The following is an 18364-nucleotide window of genomic DNA, read 5'->3' as shown; positions in this document are numbered from 1 at the left end:
TGGACTGGAAGCTCACCCAGGTCAACCAATGGAAAGGATCTACACCATTCAAACTGGCAATGGCTATTCAATTATGGATAGCACCTGTTCCCACATTCTTCCCATCAATATATATTCGGGCACCATGATGTGGAGTGGGACCAGACAATCCAAGCCGTCACTTCCCGACAGGGTGGCGGGGGGAGCAGGAGGTGTGTGAATCCTGATCCTTTCCCTGATCTCAAGAGGAATCTAGTATTTTATGTTCACCATAATAAGATGTCCTCTGTTAGGTAAGAATTAATGCAGTACAACTGATGTGGGACGATACAAGACTTGTATCTTGGTATTTGGTAACCCACCTTTTAATATTGGTCTGTACTACACAAGTTGGTAGTGTGACTGAGCAGCCAAGCTTGTTTTACGAGGGGTAATGTGAGCTGTACAATGAAATCAGTAAATACAAGTATCCATTTAAACACTTAGTTATAGAATGTATTTATACACAAAGATATTTAAAGCATTCTTGAAAAAGCAGTAATTAGCTGTAACATTAATCCCGAGTTAGGATTCAATTAAAAAAGTGAACAATAAAGCAGGTGAGTAATTCATTCATATGTTACACATATTCCAGGTGACCTCATTTGAGTTTGCAATATTGAGTTTTCAAGGTAGGAAAGGTTGGGGTTGAATCGAACAGACTGATGGGTTAGAAGAACAGTTAGATTCTCCCAAAGGGATACAGACGGTCCGTTATCCCAGCATTAAAGTGTTCAACATTAAAACCTGTGAGGGAACACGCACTGCCAAAGCCAATAGGTTCAGAAGGAGGCCTTTAGGGAGCCAGGACAGCCAAAGCCAATATACAAAGTCAAAGTTCTGATGCTCTTCTTCTTGGAAAAAATGTGCTTCAATAGTCAGTGTTCAAAATAGAAATCACAGCAACTCAAGAGGAGTCACCTTTCAGAAAGCACAATCTGTAAGGCCAATGCAGGTAGGTTGAGGTAAACTTAGGGTAGGGTTAAATCGCAGCCCCAAAGATAGGAAGCACCCCAAATGGCAAAGGATAAAGTACCCTAAGCCCCACAGTACATTTGAAATGAAGAAGTTGTTCCAGCTGGTTGCCTTCACAATGCAATGCAGTAGACCCTTGTTCCTGGTCCTTGGTAATGGTGATGAAAGGGAGGACGTCTGGTGGGCTTCTGCGGCAGCACTCGAGAGAGGGACTCGGCAGCAATGGATTTCCATCGATTCAGTGACTCTTTGTGGTTTTGGCACCTTTTTCACAACGCCAAAAAAGAACGAAACGCTCCGGTAGCGCCAAACGACAACGAAAAGCTCTGGTTAGGATTTCCTTGATCCCTCAGTCCTGGACTCTGGTGAGGGGACTCTGGGCCTGGATTTATGGCTTCTGTAGGGCCTGTGGATGCCCACGAAGATCTGGCCGGATTCAGACTTCGGAAGACAATGCACTCACAAGTGGTCGAGGGACCAGGGTACTGGGCTTCTGCAGCCTTGGAAAAACACAGCAAGTCGGGGGTTGCACCAAAATAGTTTGTCTCGAGGCTAGTTGGTCCCACCAGCCTAATGGAGGAAGTCGTCCTTTACAGGTCTTTCCTGTCGATTTGAAAATGGGGTCGGTACAGCTGTAGGGCTTCACCGGGTACTTTGCGGTCCAGACGGATGCTGCTGGCGTCTTCTCTCATCGTCTGCTTCGGATGTTGTCCTTCAGTGGTTGACTCTGCTCGTAGTCCCAAAAACCCCGCTTTTTATGCAAATACCCATTCATTCACAGCTCTAGGCTGTCAATCCCACAGCAGGGTGGCTGTCCTCCAGGACAGCCAGCCAGCCAATTGGAACTGGTTTCACTCAGGCACACCTAGAGACAAAGGACAGGTAAGTTTCAGGACCCTCCCTCACTTCCGGCCTTTCCAGACACACTGGAGCCTGGGCGGGCTTCAGGGCTGAAGCCAGCCAAAGGCAAAACGCACAAAGGACTCAAACCTGATGCGAACAGAGTAAAAGCCCAGAAGAAACTAACTAACAAGGAATGTTAATGTTAAAGGATATTTTTACCGTGCACCATCACCACCGGAGTGGTCCCCTGGCACTCTGGCGGGTCTGAAAAAAGGGAAGGTGGGGAGGTGAGTTGGTGGGAATGAGTTGGAAAAGTGCAAGAGAGTGGTGATGTGCTGTTGGCAGTCTCAACCCAGTAACTCAGTTGGCTGGACTTGGGGTGTTTTCCGGTCGGTAGCTGTCGTGTACTGTTGTGCGAGTCTATGTGTGGTTTGTTTTGTTGTTGCAGTGTAGTGAAGTTTGTGCGGATTGTTGTGTTTTTTTAGGTTTGTGGTTGTGTTTGGTTAGAGTTGAGAGGTGTACGCAGAGGGGTGAAATTGTTAGAGGATTGGTTAATTGGCATAGCTAACATTCACATTTCCATGCAAGTGTGGCACATGCCAACACTCCTATCTCCATCCAGGCGAGGCACACGCTGACATCCACAGCTCATTCCAGGAGTGGCACCTGCCACCATCCACAATCCTATCTAGATGCGACTCGGGCCAGTGTTCACAATTCCAACCAAGGGTGGCCCATGCTATCATTCACAATATCATCCAAGTGTGGCCAATGATGATATTCATGATCCCATCAATGGTGAAAAACAAAGACCAGGACCATTTTGAGAAAATGGTCACTCTTGGGTGCTGCACTGCAGCTGAGGTATCCGCCTACATATACATGCCACTAGGTAGTAAAAAAGAAAAACACTGCCACCAGCCATTCAAGTGAGTTAGTGTAACAGCATGTTACTTTAGGAATGGGTTAAAGGAATTACTAGGTAACCCCGTCACCCCCCCGGCACTCCACATAGGGTGGTGTGTGCTGGACCCATAAAGTAAAGGTAAGAAAGACCGGGGTCATCTTCCTATTCTTGGGAACAGTAGTTCACCCATGAAAATGTAATTTATCATTAAGAGAAGTGCAAGGGACCTCTGCCTATGGAGTTTACCAGACTTCATAAAACAGTAAGGAACATCAGTCAGGAAAACACATGGGTGAGTGAGCAAAAGAGCTGGGGGGTCTCTAAGGTTAAAGGGAATTGGCACAGAAATGAACATTCTTCCTAACACTTTCCCAAAATCCACCCCCAGGGTTCTTTTTGGAAATCCATCTTAACATTGGGGTATCAAAAGAACAATGTTCATCTTATGTTTTGACTATGCTTTCATGACTGTCAGGCTCATTACAAATTTGGCCTTGCAGTCAATTTCTGGCAGTAAAAAGCCACTTTTTGAGTGATGACTCAATTACTGCTGGTTTTGCTGCTCTGCTAAATTCTGACTACGGAGATAACGTGGAGGATTTGCTTCCAATCCTCCACTTAACCTTAATAAACTGTTGCACTTACCACATCAGTTACTGTAAATCTGATGAAATTCCCATGGAGTCCTATGTGCCCCAAACATGGGGATGAAAACCGCAAACCACCACACGTAATCCTGCAGTAAATCCACAGGATTGAGTAGCTGTCTACGTGTTCGGCAGACATTTCATTGGAATTCCTGGAAGGACAGCTTGGGAGCAACGCTCTGGTCCTGTAAACAAGACTACACTGACCAGCATGGGTTTGGTACCCTGCCCCGGAACTGCGCTTAGAGGCTAGAGTCCAGCATGAAACGTGATGTAAGAAATAGAGGACAGTCCTGGTTACCTTGCAATTTTAGGTGCTTGTTGAATCTTATGCCTGCGATCGTATGGTGTCTTGGATGTGGAATGCGAGATCCTGCACTCCACATCCGAGACACCACACACGATCGCAGGCATCAGCCTCGGACCACAACAGACCCGATCTGGGAGAGACACTGCCATATGCAGCTCATATGAGGAATTCCTGGGGCAAGATCCCCACTTTCTGCAACTTACTCTGCCTTGAGAAGGACCCTTCGGGGTCGAAACACATTACCTCTGACCACTTTAGACCATGTGTCTACACTACTGAAAATAAAGAATCACACTTGGAAGTACCGCACCTAGCGTGAGAATTCTTGTATACATAAGATTCAACAAGCACCTAAAATTGAAAAGACCAGGACTGTCCACTATTTCCTAACCAGAGGTGTGGGTTCGAGATCATCAGACCTAATACTGAGCTCAGCACAGGAGTGTTCATACCTAGAACCCAGCCTTTTCTTTTTCCACATAATATAAGAAATCTATATTTTTTTATTAACACTAACTTGTGATGAGCCCCTCTGTGATTTTGTACATGGGTCTAGGAATCCCTCATCTCCCCTCTCCTTTAGCATTATAAGGTGTAGGGTATTTTGTTACTAGGCTAAGTATTATGATGTGGTGTTAGTGATGGGAACGACATTGTCTAAGGTCCTTTACTGTTTTCATAATGCACTGCCTAGCTTTTGAATATTGCCTTATTCTGATTTTAATTTTGTTGCCTACCTGTTTGCCTAGTATGATAGAGTGTATATATATATCTGTGTACCTGTGCGGTGTCCTCCCTTGTGCAATCTATTAGATCTAACTGTACCTAGCTGCCGGCCCAGCCTGCTTGATCTACTACATTAGCAATTGAGAGAGTTTTGGTCCAACTTGAAGGGCACCTTGGAGGACACCCTATTTCCCCATTTGAAAAGATCTCTTCACAGTCCTCGCTAGAGGGCTGAGGACAAATCTCCCTAACGACGACTGACGGTCATCGGATGATTCAGTGGCACCTTCCAAGGACTTGTCTTAACCAGTGTTGTTGGAGCACCACTCCACAAGTATAAATCCAGGGAAGGCTGCACTGCATTGTTTGTGCTCAGGAGGCTATAACCATTCTGTTTTGCAAGATGCTTGTTGTTCATAAACTTCTGTTATGTGGACATTTAACTGAAACTATGCTTTTTCTCGTTTTTAGTTCGAATATTGTGTATGTGGCCAGCAACCATTTTGTGTGGCGGCTAGTTCCCGTTTCTATAGCAATCCAGATTCAGCAGCTCCTTCAGGATAAGCAGTTTGAACTCGCTCTTCAGCTTGCAGTAAGTCTCATCGAGCAACATCCTATCTACTAAAAGCTATTTGCTTTTTAACGGATCATATCTTGGTCAATAAAATTGCCAAAGCCTCAATGTGAGGCTTAATCTGAAATCTCCTACCAGAAGTCTTTAGAGTTGCATTAAGAGGTAATGACCCAACTCGTAGGGGATAACTCATTGCGCCTGTTTTGCCACATTATTTTTGCTGCATTTTTAGGGAGTGCGGTTAGGGTATATTTTACTTTTGGGGAAGGGGCGTGAGAGTTTAGAAGTGGTATTTGGGGGACTTGCCCCCATAGAAATGCTGTGAAATAGGTGGAGAAACAGCCACCATGAGTTGGCCACCTACCAGTTGTACCATGTCCTATTAACAGCACTGAAGTTATGACTTCATAGTATGTTAGGGCAGACTTCAATTTTTGGGCATTTGGCTGTACCATTTTATGGGCCCTTAAAGTTTTTTAGACTTTTTTCCCATTTCATTTCTAGAATCTGTCTTATTTTTGTGGACAGATGGACTTCAAGTCTCAATGCAACCCTTTTTTTTAGTATATGGTCCAAGGGGTGCATTTTAAGCTTCTCCTTTTGGTCCTAAAGGAAATCCCCCTAACATAGTTTTATGGAGTACAATGGTGGCAGTTGTAATTTTAGCATAGTTAAACAGAAAAAGTAGAATTCCCAGTCTTGTAGATAATGGGAATTAAAATATGAAAATCTGAAAGGCAAATCTAAAACAATAAATCAATACATCAAATGAACCAACTTGAAAACAATGCAAATTTTAATTTGTTACAATTCATAATCATGAGCATTGCATCATCATTACATACACTAGTAATATAAAGCACAAGCCAATATTTAGAAAACTGATAATATATCGAACATAATAGTTATAAAAATGTATAAAGCCCGAACTATGGCCCAAGGGCATCTGAACGCTGGGAGGAGAACCGCTCACACAATCAATTGCCTCAAGTTAAACCAAAAGGAACTAGAACAAGTGAGTCTCCAGTGCTTTCCTGAAAGGAAAATACTCAGCCAGTTCTCTTCGATAAAACGGAAGAACATTCCACAAGCTAGGGTCCAGAACTGACAAAGAACAGCCACTCAGACGCTTTCGATGGTATTTAGGGATCTTGAGGAGTACATGAGATTCACAACGCAGATTTCTTTCTGGACAGTACCTTTCGAGTTTCTTTTTAAGATAATGAGGACAAACATTGTGCACGGCTTGGTGGACAATGCAGAGAATCTTAAACTCGATTCGCACTGCCAGCGGCAGCCAATACAAACGATGTAGAAGATCAGCAGAAGGAGTCAGACGAGGTGCCTTAGGCACCAGTCACGCTGCTGAATTCTGAAGGACATGCAGCCACTGGATCTGGTACTTTGGTTGTCCCAAATAGATACCATTACAGTTATCTAGGGCGCCCGTTATAGTAGATGTCACCAGTGTAATGCGGTTTTCTGAGGGAAGCAGGGGAAGAATTTTCCTCAAAGCTTTCAATTGTCCAAAACCTGCGCTACATATGGCAGAGATATGTGCTTTGCATGATCCGTTTGGAAGGAGTTTCACTCCAATACTCTTTACAGAGGCACAGGGGGGCCGATATGGACCAAGTCACTCATGCCAATACTGTGTATTCCAGAGGTGGTCCCTTCCATGGGGTCCGACCACAAGTACCTCCGTTTTGTTTCAATTTAGTTGAAGCCAATTGGCCGACATCCAACTACCCACTTTCTCCAAGCAGTTGCACAGCTTCTTGGGGGGATGCAGGTTGAGAAGATTCCAGCTGGAATATTAGCTGTGTGTCATCCGTGTAAGAGTAGAAGAGTACTCTGCAGTCTGTAATGTCAGCCAGCATATGAACATACAAATTAAACAGAAGGGGGGGACAAGGCTGACCCCTCCGGGAAACCACAAAACAATTCCACAGGAGAAGAGTCCAGCTTGAAAGGACACTGTTTGAGAGCAGCCTTCCAAAAAATACCTGAACTATACCAGGAGGGAACCGGTGACACCCGCTTGCTCCAACCTAGTCAATAAATTATATGATCTACTGTATCAAAGGCCGCTGAGAGATCCAGGTGAATAAGTACTCTGGTCTACCCCAACCGTTGGGTTTAAAGACTCTTTGGAGACCCTGCAACTCACTAGTCTCTGGGGTCATGATATGCCTATTTGTCTGAACCATGGAAATATCCTGAACATTTTTCATCAACTTACACCTCTTTCTCTTATTTCTAGCTATGACATGGAAAGGATTTTCTTTCCCTCTAAAGAACGTGTAGATATGAGCAATATTGTTCTGAAATCCAGAGTTGTATTGGACTTAATTATGGGCCAAAAAAAGGGCCTAATGCAACTCGGTTTTGAAGTAAATTTGCTACAATCTAATCAGGCCTCCGGTAATTACGGAGGGTCTGTATAGGGGAAATCTTACAATGGTGTATCACCCGGAAAGGCCTCCGCAGCCCCAATGGAGGACAGTTACGCCCCAATGTAATGGTGATGCCAGAAACTGGGCCCAAGTTACCTCGGGCCTGTAGAAATGAGCATTCCCCTAAGAGACTTGTTCCCGCAACTAATTGTATGGCCCCGACAAATTTACTTTTTTTTCCTGGAATTCCAGGGGAAATTAACATCTTTTTACTAACACTGACACAGTAGCTATGATTAGCGGCTCTGATTGTTTCTTTCTACAGGAAACTTGGCTGCTCCCCCCCCAAACCTCCCTTCATTGATGGCTTTGAAATCTATTCTCAAAATGCTAAAGTTAGTTTGTTTGGGAGGGCTTCAGGGGGTCTTCTCATTGGAATAAGAGCTTCTCTAGGCCTTAGGAATGAGGTTCTTTTGGACACGCCATTTGGTATTTTGGCTCTGGAGTCTACTTCTGGAGATGGTCTGGTTAACCTTCTTTTGATTAATATCTATATCTATTGGCACAAGGGCATCGCAGCCCTTGAGAGCCCTTTTTGGAAAATCTGATGGATATGGTTCTCGCTTGGAGGTCTCTCCATCCCAGGGGGAATGTGATCCTGGCTGGAGACCTTAATTCCGACTGCTCTATATCATCTGAGGCCAACTCCGGTGATTTGGGACCGGTTTTGGAGGATGATAATCGGAGAGGTCTGAAATTTGCCTGGGGCAGACTTTGGAATCTCGCTTTGGAATCGGTGGGTCTAATATGTCTTAACGGCTCTTACGATTCTACTCTCCCGCTCTGCCCCACATGGCATAGAGGTGTCTCATCGTCTACCATACACTGTCTTCATAGACCTTTCCTTGTCCGTCCTCTCGTCTTAGGTTCAGGTCTCTTTCAACCCTTGGAGTGACCATGGGTCTCTGTTGGTTACATTTCTATCTCCTTTCCCGTCGAATTAATTGTCCTCTGGTGGCCCACGACAACTTAACACTGTGGAATAAGGGTCCGGGGTACGCTGGTCGTCTGCTAACATTAATCTCCTCAATTGTCAACTTATCTCTTCGTTCAATCACACTTCCCTTTTGTGGAAACAAGTGGTTTTTAACACCTTATATTTTGATACTTTTCTGAATGTTCTCCATAGCAGCATCTATGACTCACTCAGGAAGGGTAACCCTAAAAGATCTCATGCTCATAGGTATGATCAGGAGTTGGCCAATGAAAAGGCCCATTCTCTGAAAGTTATTAGAGAAGTCCAAATGCTCGATACTGACTGGGATAACCAAACAAAAAAATCAAATCCATTCGCCAAAAATATAAAAAGTACTGTAAATCAAGAAAATCCAGTCTGTTACAAAATGATGCAGGGCTCATGTTAAGAGTCCTGGTCAAAAGAGATCTTGGGGCGTTCTGGGCTATTCTCTCAGCCCAAGACCAGGATGCGGTCGTGGACCAACTGAACGCTATCCTGGAGGTTCAATACTGAACTCTTTGGTAGAGGGGAAGAGGGCTAGAACTTTGTACAATTAGGGAGGTTGTCCCAAACGTTAAGTGGGAGCCCACTATTGATCATGAGACAATAGTAAGGTTAATTGCCAAAGCTAAGAAATCTAGGGCTCCTGGTCCTAAAGGCCTGACGAACAACACTTTGAAAGCGGAACCAGAAATCTGGGCAAAACTTCTGTGTCTGCTATTTCAAGATGTAGTTAATACCGGTAATGTCCCAATTAGCTGGCAGACTGCCCACATTCTTCCCATCTTTAAGAGAGGTCAACAAACTCTGGTCAAGAATTACAGACCAATCTCTCTTATTGATGCGGACTGTAAGCTTTTTGCTTCCATGCTCCTTTCTCATCTTAATGTTTGGATTAAAATCATATTCTTCAGAAACAACAAACAGAATGAAGCCGTTAAGGTTAGTTGAGTGGCCAACCCTGAAGCCTAACTGCTTTACAAAGCAGAACATGGGGAACATTTGGTGGTACTCTCTATGTTGCCTCAATCGATTTGTCAAATGCTTTTGATCTGGTAATTGGGTCAAGGCTCTGGGCAAAATTATCAAAGTGGGGGATCCCGTCAGGTCTCCTCAACCTAATTATGACAATGTATGAGAACTCGGGGGTCCATATTAGGATTGATTTAGAAGGAACCCTCTCTAGAAGAATGACACGTATTGGGGTCAGACAGGGTTGTTCCTTGGCTCCATGCCTTTTTATTCTCTATCTGGCAGATGTAGGGGAGTTTCTCGGAAATGCAGGTTTGGTGAACTCAAAATTGGGGGATCTTAGGCTCTCCTGGTTGGCATATGTTGATGATTTCCTTCTCTTTGATCAGACCAAAGTGAGCTTGCAAAGACTTATATGCAAGTTTGAAGAATACTCTACACTTAATGGGGTAAAAATCAACCCGAGTAAAACCCGCACAATGGTCTTTTCTATGGGGAAATAAGGGAATAAACAAGTGTGGAAAATTGGCAGTGAAAATATCATGAGAGCACACAAAATTGTGTATTTGGGATTCCTTATCTTGGCCCAACTATCGGCCGCTGAATTGAGACGCGCACTCAGACATAAACTACTTCTGCTTATCTCACAATCCATTAAGTTAGACAACAAATATGGCAGGTTCTCTTTTAAACCAGTGGTAGATTTCTTCAAGGGAAAGGTGATTCCGAAATTAACATATGGAATTACACTATTTGGTTCTTTTAACGTTTTGGGACACCCTTGAGGGTATATATTGGAGAAAGGTAATGAAACTGCCCAATTGTGTCCCGATAGCGACCATAAGGTTTGAATTGGGTTTAGTTTCTTTGCGAGCCAAGATCCTTTGGAGGGCTCTTGCATTTTTCTCCGCCCTGCTTAGACCTAAACAGGACACACTCTATGATGATGTGGGCAAGACTCTCTTCTCACAGGGATCCCTAGACCGAAACCTATTTCTCTAAAAAGTTAGGGACCTCTGTGACAAGACTTTATTAGATCTGTCTACCGATAAGGATGCCCTGTTGAACAATCCGAAGTCAAAGAGCTCCTTTTCTGTTGTGACTGGAATGATACGCTGGAAAAATTACATACTTATCCATCGCTTTGCGACTTACAATTTGATCATAAGAAGAGAGGCTGTCTGTCTTTTATTCTGACACAATTTCCTAACCGCTACCACCGTTCACTACTCCTGAAACTTAGATGGAATATTCTGCCTACCAAGGAAGTTTTACATAGAAGGAAGGAGATTAGTGACTTGGACCTTTTATGCCGTTTTTGCCAAAACCCTGGGGTTATTGAATCTGCCTGTCACTTTTTTTTAGACTATTCAGCATTGAAAGGTCTTAGGGCCATCTATTTAGGCAGATTCAATACTCTGGGACTTCTGGGGGCAGAAAATGTTATTTGGTCTCGTATGTGTATATGTATCTTATTGTTCTTTTCTTATTGAATGTAATTGTAAAGGTTTCTGTTGTAAACAGTATACAATAAATAAAAAAAAAATTAAAAAGTACTCTGGTCTCTGCACGGTCCTGAAGCAGTGCAAGATCTAACAACAATATCATTACGGACTCCGTCCCCATCTTTGGGACGAAAGCCTGATTAAAAGGGATGAAGGCAGTCATTATCTTCCAGGAATTTAGAAATCTCGGGCAATCACCGCCTTCAACAGCGTCATCATTACTGGGACCAAGGTAATGGGCCTGTAGTTAGCAGGCTCTCGAGGATCCAAGTTTGCTTTTTTCAAAAGCGGCAGGACTACTGCATGTTTAAGGGCAGTTGGCAAAATGCCCATTGAAAAAGAATACTGCAGTGCGTCAGTTAACATACCTATGGCCCTTTGGGGAAGAGTTTTCAGAATGTGAAGAGGGACCGCATCAAGGGGTGAAGCCGATTTAAGGCCCATCAGAGCTTTCCTAGTAGTTTCATCGTTTATTGGGTCAAGTTTGAAATTGTTTGCCAAAATTGGAGAGGAGAAACATTTAGTAGGCCAAATTTGCAAGGTAGCCTCAACCATTTGACCATCTTTGATGCCCTTGCGAATATGAAGAATTTTTTCATAGAAAGAAGTGCTGATTTCTTCACATCTTAACTGGGCAGTAGGAGGTTCAGCGGAATTACCTGCACGGTAAACTAATAGCTCTTTGGGTACTATGAATAATTCTCTAGAAGCACAGTCTGCTTCGATTATCCGGGTAGCATAATGTTTGGCTTTTTCCGATCGAATCCTCTAGTGATAACAAAGCACTGCTTGCTTATAGAGGTTGCGGGTGTCTGTTGTATTTCAGCCACCAATTTCTCTCAAGACACCTACAAAGCTGTTTCTGAATTCTCAGTTCAGGAGTATACCACGCCTCAGAAGGCTTTGTTCTGCCAAAGTGAGGAATACTAGGAGCTACTTTATCAGCTACCGTCTCAAGGGAGCTTACAAGAGAGGAAAAAGGATCATCACTGTTCTCCCTAAAAATCCTAAATTCTTCAGAAAGTAGCTCTGTCATGTCAGTCAAATCAACTTTGTGCCACAGTCTACGAAGTTGAACACCATGAGATGCCTTCAATGGGCAAAGCGGGATCTGGACCAGGAAAGGAATCGGGAAATGATCCGACCAGGCAAAAGAGCCAGATTCAAGTGCACAGAAACTCAAGCATGTCCCAAATGCGGGAATGTTAAAGCTGTGATAGTGCATATGTTCTGGCCGTGCCCAGAGATTGGGGAATTCTGGGGCGAAGTCACCCACCGGCTGACAGAGAAAGGGATACGGCTGGATGTGGAATCTGTATGGGCCTGCATGGTGGGGGGCTTTTTCAGACCCCGCAACCTGGGGCACGTGAGCAAATTGAAGGACCTGGCATACATACTGGCTAAGCAAAGAATTGCTTTGAGCTGGAAGGTGCACCATAGACCCAAAATAAAAGTGTGGGGGCATGATCTCCTGAAATGGGCAGTTGCCGAAACAGTGGTGTGGTATGATGCAGCCAACAGAGGGGGGAGGAGGAGACAGTAACCCTAGTGGCTGAGAGACACTTGGTAGCCACGCTGCACGGATCTACCCAAGGTCTCCCAGATGATCAGGACTCCTCAGATAATATAGATGAGTATGAACCCCTAATTGGGTCAAAAGCGGGAAGTGAAGTTATGTAAGCTCAAGTTAGGGGGGCAGGGATAAAGGGACACATTGATGTTTGAATTGGATAATTATGACATGCACTGTTGTATATGTTCTGTTGGGTGTGTTTGTTAAAACAAAATAAAAAAGAAATAAAAAAGAAAAAAATGATCCGACCAGCTGGAACCGGGGTACAGCTGGAAACCATTCCAGCCTTGGCAAAAATAAGATCAAGCATGTTGCTGGTCTCCTGGGTGGAGAGATGGTTACACAAAACCAAAGAAAGATCCGATACACATGTCACTAGATTATTGGCATAGTGTGCCAAAGGATCATTAGGATGTAAATGAAAATCACCCAACACCACCAAATTATGGTGTAGCAGGCTCAAATTGGCCACCAGTTGAGAAAAATTAATTGCTTAATCAACATGGCTAGCGGAAGGCGGTCCATATATACCAGTAAAAAGTGAATAATAATGTTCACATTAGCATGTGCACTAAAAAGCAACAGTTCACAGGGCAGGGAGTGGGCTACTGGGATAGAAAGCCACTGGTAGGAATCATTATGGATTATTGCTAGCCCTCCACCTCTACCAGGAAGTGGTCTATCAGCGCGCAGTGCAGCATAGGAAGTGGGCAATAATTTGCACATATCTGGATCAGAACTCTCAGAAAACCAGGTCTCTGTGATACACATGACATCAGGAGCAGTGTCTTTCAATATAGTATATATATGATATCTATATGCGCCAGCAGATCTAGCATTGACCAGCACACATGCCAAAAAGTTAGTTATGTCGCCTGCCTGCCCTCCACCAAAGGTCTTTCCCTCAACCAGGCAAGTCCCAGGTCCCATATCTCCAGTGGTCATATGTAACTATCTACCTATTTATAACCTAGACATTGGAGGCTAAACCAGTTATACTGATCAATAATGGACACAACAAATTACAAGTTTACATAAAGACAATACTCCCACATTTTTAAATTTGTGTTAAAAGAAAATTAAATTTGGGCAAAGCTGTAACCAACTAAAGACAAAAATGAATCTGTGCGGTATAGTTGTGTTCCGGCTACTTCTAATTTATCTGCTAATGTTGCAACCGGTCGGTATATATAGAACGTGTTCATCAGGGAAAGAAAGTTTGACAAAACCTAATAATGTATAAAATATAAAAATACACATATGACCAACGATGATTTTGAAAATTGGAGAATCCTTTCCACAGACACTGGTTTGGTGAAACCAATGTTTGCTTTTAAGAAGAGCAGAAGCCTAAACAAAGCCTAATGGGAGCAAGTCGGAAATTGCCTGTAGGAGTGCCAACAATGAGGGACTTTGATCAGCAACCAGTTGTGGGGCATTCCCTTTGCACTTAATGTGTAGCCTGTAAAGTATCTCTGAAACTCCAGTCATTTGACTATGTGGAAAAGACATGACATCTTAGGACTTTCACCACCTCTAAGAGCAACAATGTGGTGTATGGGATCTCATGTCCATGTCAAAAGCTCTATGTGGATAAACCTAGAGAGAAGTATGGTTTTAGCCAATTTGATCGTTTATAATTGATCGAATGGTACAATTGACCGAATTCGGCCAATACCATTTGATTTTTATATATAAAAAAAATAAATTTATAAAGACCTAACATGTGGAGTAGGGGTTGCGGGGGTGTCTCCTGCTCCCCATGTTCGGTATTTATGGCCTTGGGGGAGCTTACAGGGTTGTCCCCCCCCCCCCCCGGTTCCTCAACATTGGAGGCGGGGGACAGAAAAAAAAGGAAAACAAAGAAAAAGGGACCCTTCAGCATTTGAGGGACGGGTCTGACGTCACAGGGGACGTGGAAGCAAGCAAGCAGGTAAGTAGGGGAGGGCGAGTGGGGGGGTGTACTCGCTTTTTAAACTGGTCTTGACTTTGCCCATTGTATGCGTACATTTACCAACAAATTAATGTGAGCACATTAATTGCGGTCAGTTCACCGTGAACAATTTTCACAGGAACAAACCACCCCAATCCAGAAGTACACCTCCGAATTAATGAGCATTGGTCCAAAACTCCCAATAAGACTGCTAATGCACAATTTTGTATTGTTTTGAAGTTGTTTCATTTTATGTATTGATTTATTGTTCTAGATTTGCCTTTCAGATTTTCGTAATTTTAGCATAACCAGAAATGCAGCCGATTTTAGCGTGTTAATTCACTATTCACAGTTTTCATAGACATTGATGTATTCATGTTTTTTCTAAGTTCTGCTCTCTCCTGTTTGATTTTGGGCCTTTCTTTTGTTTGTGAAAACCACAAGGCTTTCCTAAAATATCCATTGTGCAAACATGGGTTCAGTTGAGCCTAGCCCTGCAACCTCAATAGTTGTTTGGACTGGTTTAGGCTGCTCCATAGTCCTAGACAGACCAATACTTAGTGGCTGGAGCCATTGGTGTATAAAGGCTTTTTGCTGCCCTAGGCTCAGTGTATGCACCCCACGCCAACTTTACTCCATCTCTGCAAGATTCTGCATCATCACCAGATTCCGTCCCTTCAACAGACTCTGTCCGCTCTGGCCAAACTACACCCCATCACAGCCACCTCCTCCCATTTTGGCTTCATAGCAACATAAGGACGTTTTTAAGGCTGAAAGGATTAGGAAGGTATTGCTTACACTCTCATTGACGCCTGTTATTGTGTGCTATGTTAGTTGAAACTGTTTTCAGATCTCTGCTGCCAAGTATTTGGAGAAACAGTGTGCTCTACAGTTAAGTTCACTGGAGGCCAACTGCCTACTTTCGATTAGGTCGGAGAAACAATCTTTTAGAGGAAGCAATCGCAACACCTAAGGTTTAGGTGCGCTATATAAATGCAATAAATTAAATAAACATAAGCCGTCAGCCAACTGGACACAAGTGTGGGAGGGTTGGAACAAGGAATTTCGATTTTAATGCTAATATCTGGTTTCTCCTGCGTGGCCTGCCGTCAACCCTTGAGAACCACCTAGACTGGTCTGTAAAATGAATGTTTCAGGCAACATAACTACAATTATAGTTTACATATGAAACATATATGCAGGTGGTTCAGGCACATCATGAATAAAGGTTGATTCAAAATAACTAAACCTCCTTCCCATGGTTACAGTTCTGGTTTTGGTAGGACCATAACGGAGATTAAGCAAGTTACCACCTCCTGCAGCCCATGTACCTCCTAATCCCTTGGGCTGTGTTAGGGAGAATTCTCAAAAATGTGCCCATTCCCTCCACCTTAGAGACCCCCAGCAACTTTGCTGGATTTTGAGGACTTGATTTTTTTTTTTTTAACATGGAGAGAGTGTGACCCCTCTTTCCCACTCTCTCATGTATTTTAATGTGATTTTTCATACACTGTTTCTTTTGGTTATGGAGTCTGACAAACTCCATAGGCATCATCGTTTACATTGTCTCACACAGCTCCTTCAGTGCAGTGACACAGGGAAGCCTTTCAAGATTTCCCAAGGTTTAAATACCTTCTCTGGGATGAACTACCGTTTCCCAGAACAGTAAAGTGAAATTGACTTTACTTAGCATTGTAACTTGCTAGACCCAGCACACCCTATCTTACAATAGAGTGCTAGAGAGGTTACTTGGTATCCCCTGTGTCTAGCTGCTCATGTAACCTATTTATATGATACCCTTTCCTCACTGAATGGCTGGTGGCAGTGGTTTTGAACTACCAGGGTTTGCATTTACTACGGCTGTTCGCAGCTCCGGTAAAGCAACCGCGGGAGCCATCTTTTTCAAAATGGCTGTTAGGCAAAGTTTGTATGCAGTATCCTTTGGGACCACTACACACAACTATGACTACAGGTGTACGCAAAACCAACATTTGGTAAAAGTCTGTACTACACAGTTTTTGGTAGCAGAGCTGAACAGCCAGGCTTAGCTCAAGAGGGAATATGAGCTGTAAGGATGTTACACCGAGTTCTACAATCACAGGTGTTCAAATAAACTCACACTCAAGGTTTCTTTGTTAAATACTTATTAATTTATTTAACTGTCAGTTATAAAACATTCATAAGAAGGAGGCAAAATAATCACAAACAAATATATTTCAGTACTGTACACTCTAGGTTTCTGAGGCATTCAGAATACTTTGAAGGAGGAGCAAAAAGGCATAGGTTATCAGAACATAGAAATAATAGTTATTTCTTAGGCAGTGCAGATAGTTTGAGTTCACCAGAAGAGTAAATTAAATTCAATAAGCTAGGCCAAAGTCAATGGATAGGACAAAGCAGTTCTGGTAGATAAACAGAGAAGTCTCTGTGACAGTTCTTAGGAATAGTTTGTAGCAAGAAGAATCATACGTTTGGTCACAAGCTGATTAGTCACAAAGTAATCCCCTAGGGGGTTGTAGTATAAGGCTTTATAAGAACAGGGATACTAGGCCTTTGTTTTTTTTTATTTTTTTAAAACTTTATTTTTGGTTTTAACATGAGCATACAGTAACCTGTATTAGCAGGTTCAAACAACAAAAAGGGAAAACAGTACGTTCATAGCGCCCACAATGCACATTCAAAGTCTAGGAGATGATATTCCACCAGTGTAAATGTTCTTTAAGGCAGCGTGCTCCGACGAGGGTCCGAGGGGATAGCGGGGGACGGACATACAGCCGTGTTGTGGTTCACAGGTGAGGATTGAGAGATAGTGAAGTCAGAAGTGGAAAGTAAATAGCGAATGTAGGGAGCCCAGATATCTGGAGGGCGTGCATGCAGGGGAAGGGTCCGTAAGAACTCAGTGTCCATGTCTTGACAGTAAAGAATGTCTTTTTTCCATGCCGCTAGGGAGGGAAGGGGGCCGCGTCCCCAAGTCAGGGCGATTCTTCTGCGGGCAAGCACTAGGAGCAAAGAGGCAAGCTTCCTCACTGGGGCTTGTAGGTGTTTCGTCATGCTCAGGAGGGTGGTGGTCGGGTCTGGGGCCAGCACCTCACTGATTATGTCACTTGTGTGCTGTAAAACTGAGGACCAAAATCGGGCTACACCCGGGCAGTGACACGCGAGGTGGACAAAGTCTGCGGCCGGGGTGCCACATCTCTCGCAATGATCGGGGGCTTCGGGGTGATGGCGCCGTTTCTTTTGGGGGGTATAGTATGTTTGGTGAACGAAGTGGAAGTGGGTCTGCTTATGTCGAGTATTTAGAGCTACTTTTTGGGTTTGTTGAAGGATATAGGTCCATTCGTCGTCGGGTATTGTGGCATGGAGGGCCATCTCCCAACGCTGTTTCGCCTTTGCGGCGGTCGTGGTTGTGTCGATGAGCAGTGATCTATAGATCGTGGAGACCAAACACCCCTTGCCCCTTGCCTGTATCACATTGTGTAGGAGGGTCCATGTCGGCGGTTGTTTGGGGAATGTTGGGAGGAGGGCCTGCAAGGTGTGCCGCAGCCTGAAATAAAGAAAGATGTCGAGCGAGGTGTCGCACCCCCTCTCCCTGATCATTTGTGGGGTTATGAACATATCCTCTGGAAAGAGGTCCCCAAATGTCTGAATGCCGGCCTTGTCCAGCCAGATTAAAAAGACTTTTTCGTTGGTCAGGGGGATGCCGGGGATAAACTTGATGGGTAATAACGAAGAGTATCTTATCTGTAGTTCAAATTTGCGGGCAATTTTCTTCCAGATGGTATATGAGGACAGGACTGGGTTTAGCGTGTTGTACGGAACCGGTCGATCACTGAAGATGACTGCTGTCAAGAAGTCGGGGGAGGCCAGGGCGCGTTCAACTTGAACGTGTGGGCGGACATAATCGGTGGCATACCAATGGCTCAGGAATTGGGCCTGAGCGGCCCAATAGTACTTTTCTATGTCGGGA

The 18364-nt window shown here is 43.9% G+C and overlaps 1 protein-coding gene across 2 annotated transcripts in view; it reads left to right on the top strand.

Moving 5' to 3' along the window:
* VPS39 (VPS39 subunit of HOPS complex) overlaps positions 1-18364 on the top strand; it is a 682603-nt gene that overhangs the window by 210103 nt on the left and 454136 nt on the right. For both annotated transcript variants that reach the window (XM_069638818.1, XM_069638817.1), the window contains exon 10: positions 4898-5018. In XM_069638818.1, the coding sequence (XP_069494919.1) occupies positions 4898-5018 (121 nt within the window). The remainder of the gene's footprint in view (positions 1-4897; positions 5019-18364) is intronic.

Source organism: Ambystoma mexicanum, chromosome 14 (assembly GCF_040938575.1).
Source record: "Ambystoma mexicanum isolate Mex_15411 chromosome 14, UKY_AmexF1_1, whole genome shotgun sequence".
In the NCBI taxonomy this organism is placed as follows: Eukaryota; Metazoa; Chordata; class Amphibia; order Caudata; family Ambystomatidae; genus Ambystoma; species Ambystoma mexicanum.
This window is presented reverse-complemented; position numbering and strand designations above follow the sequence as displayed.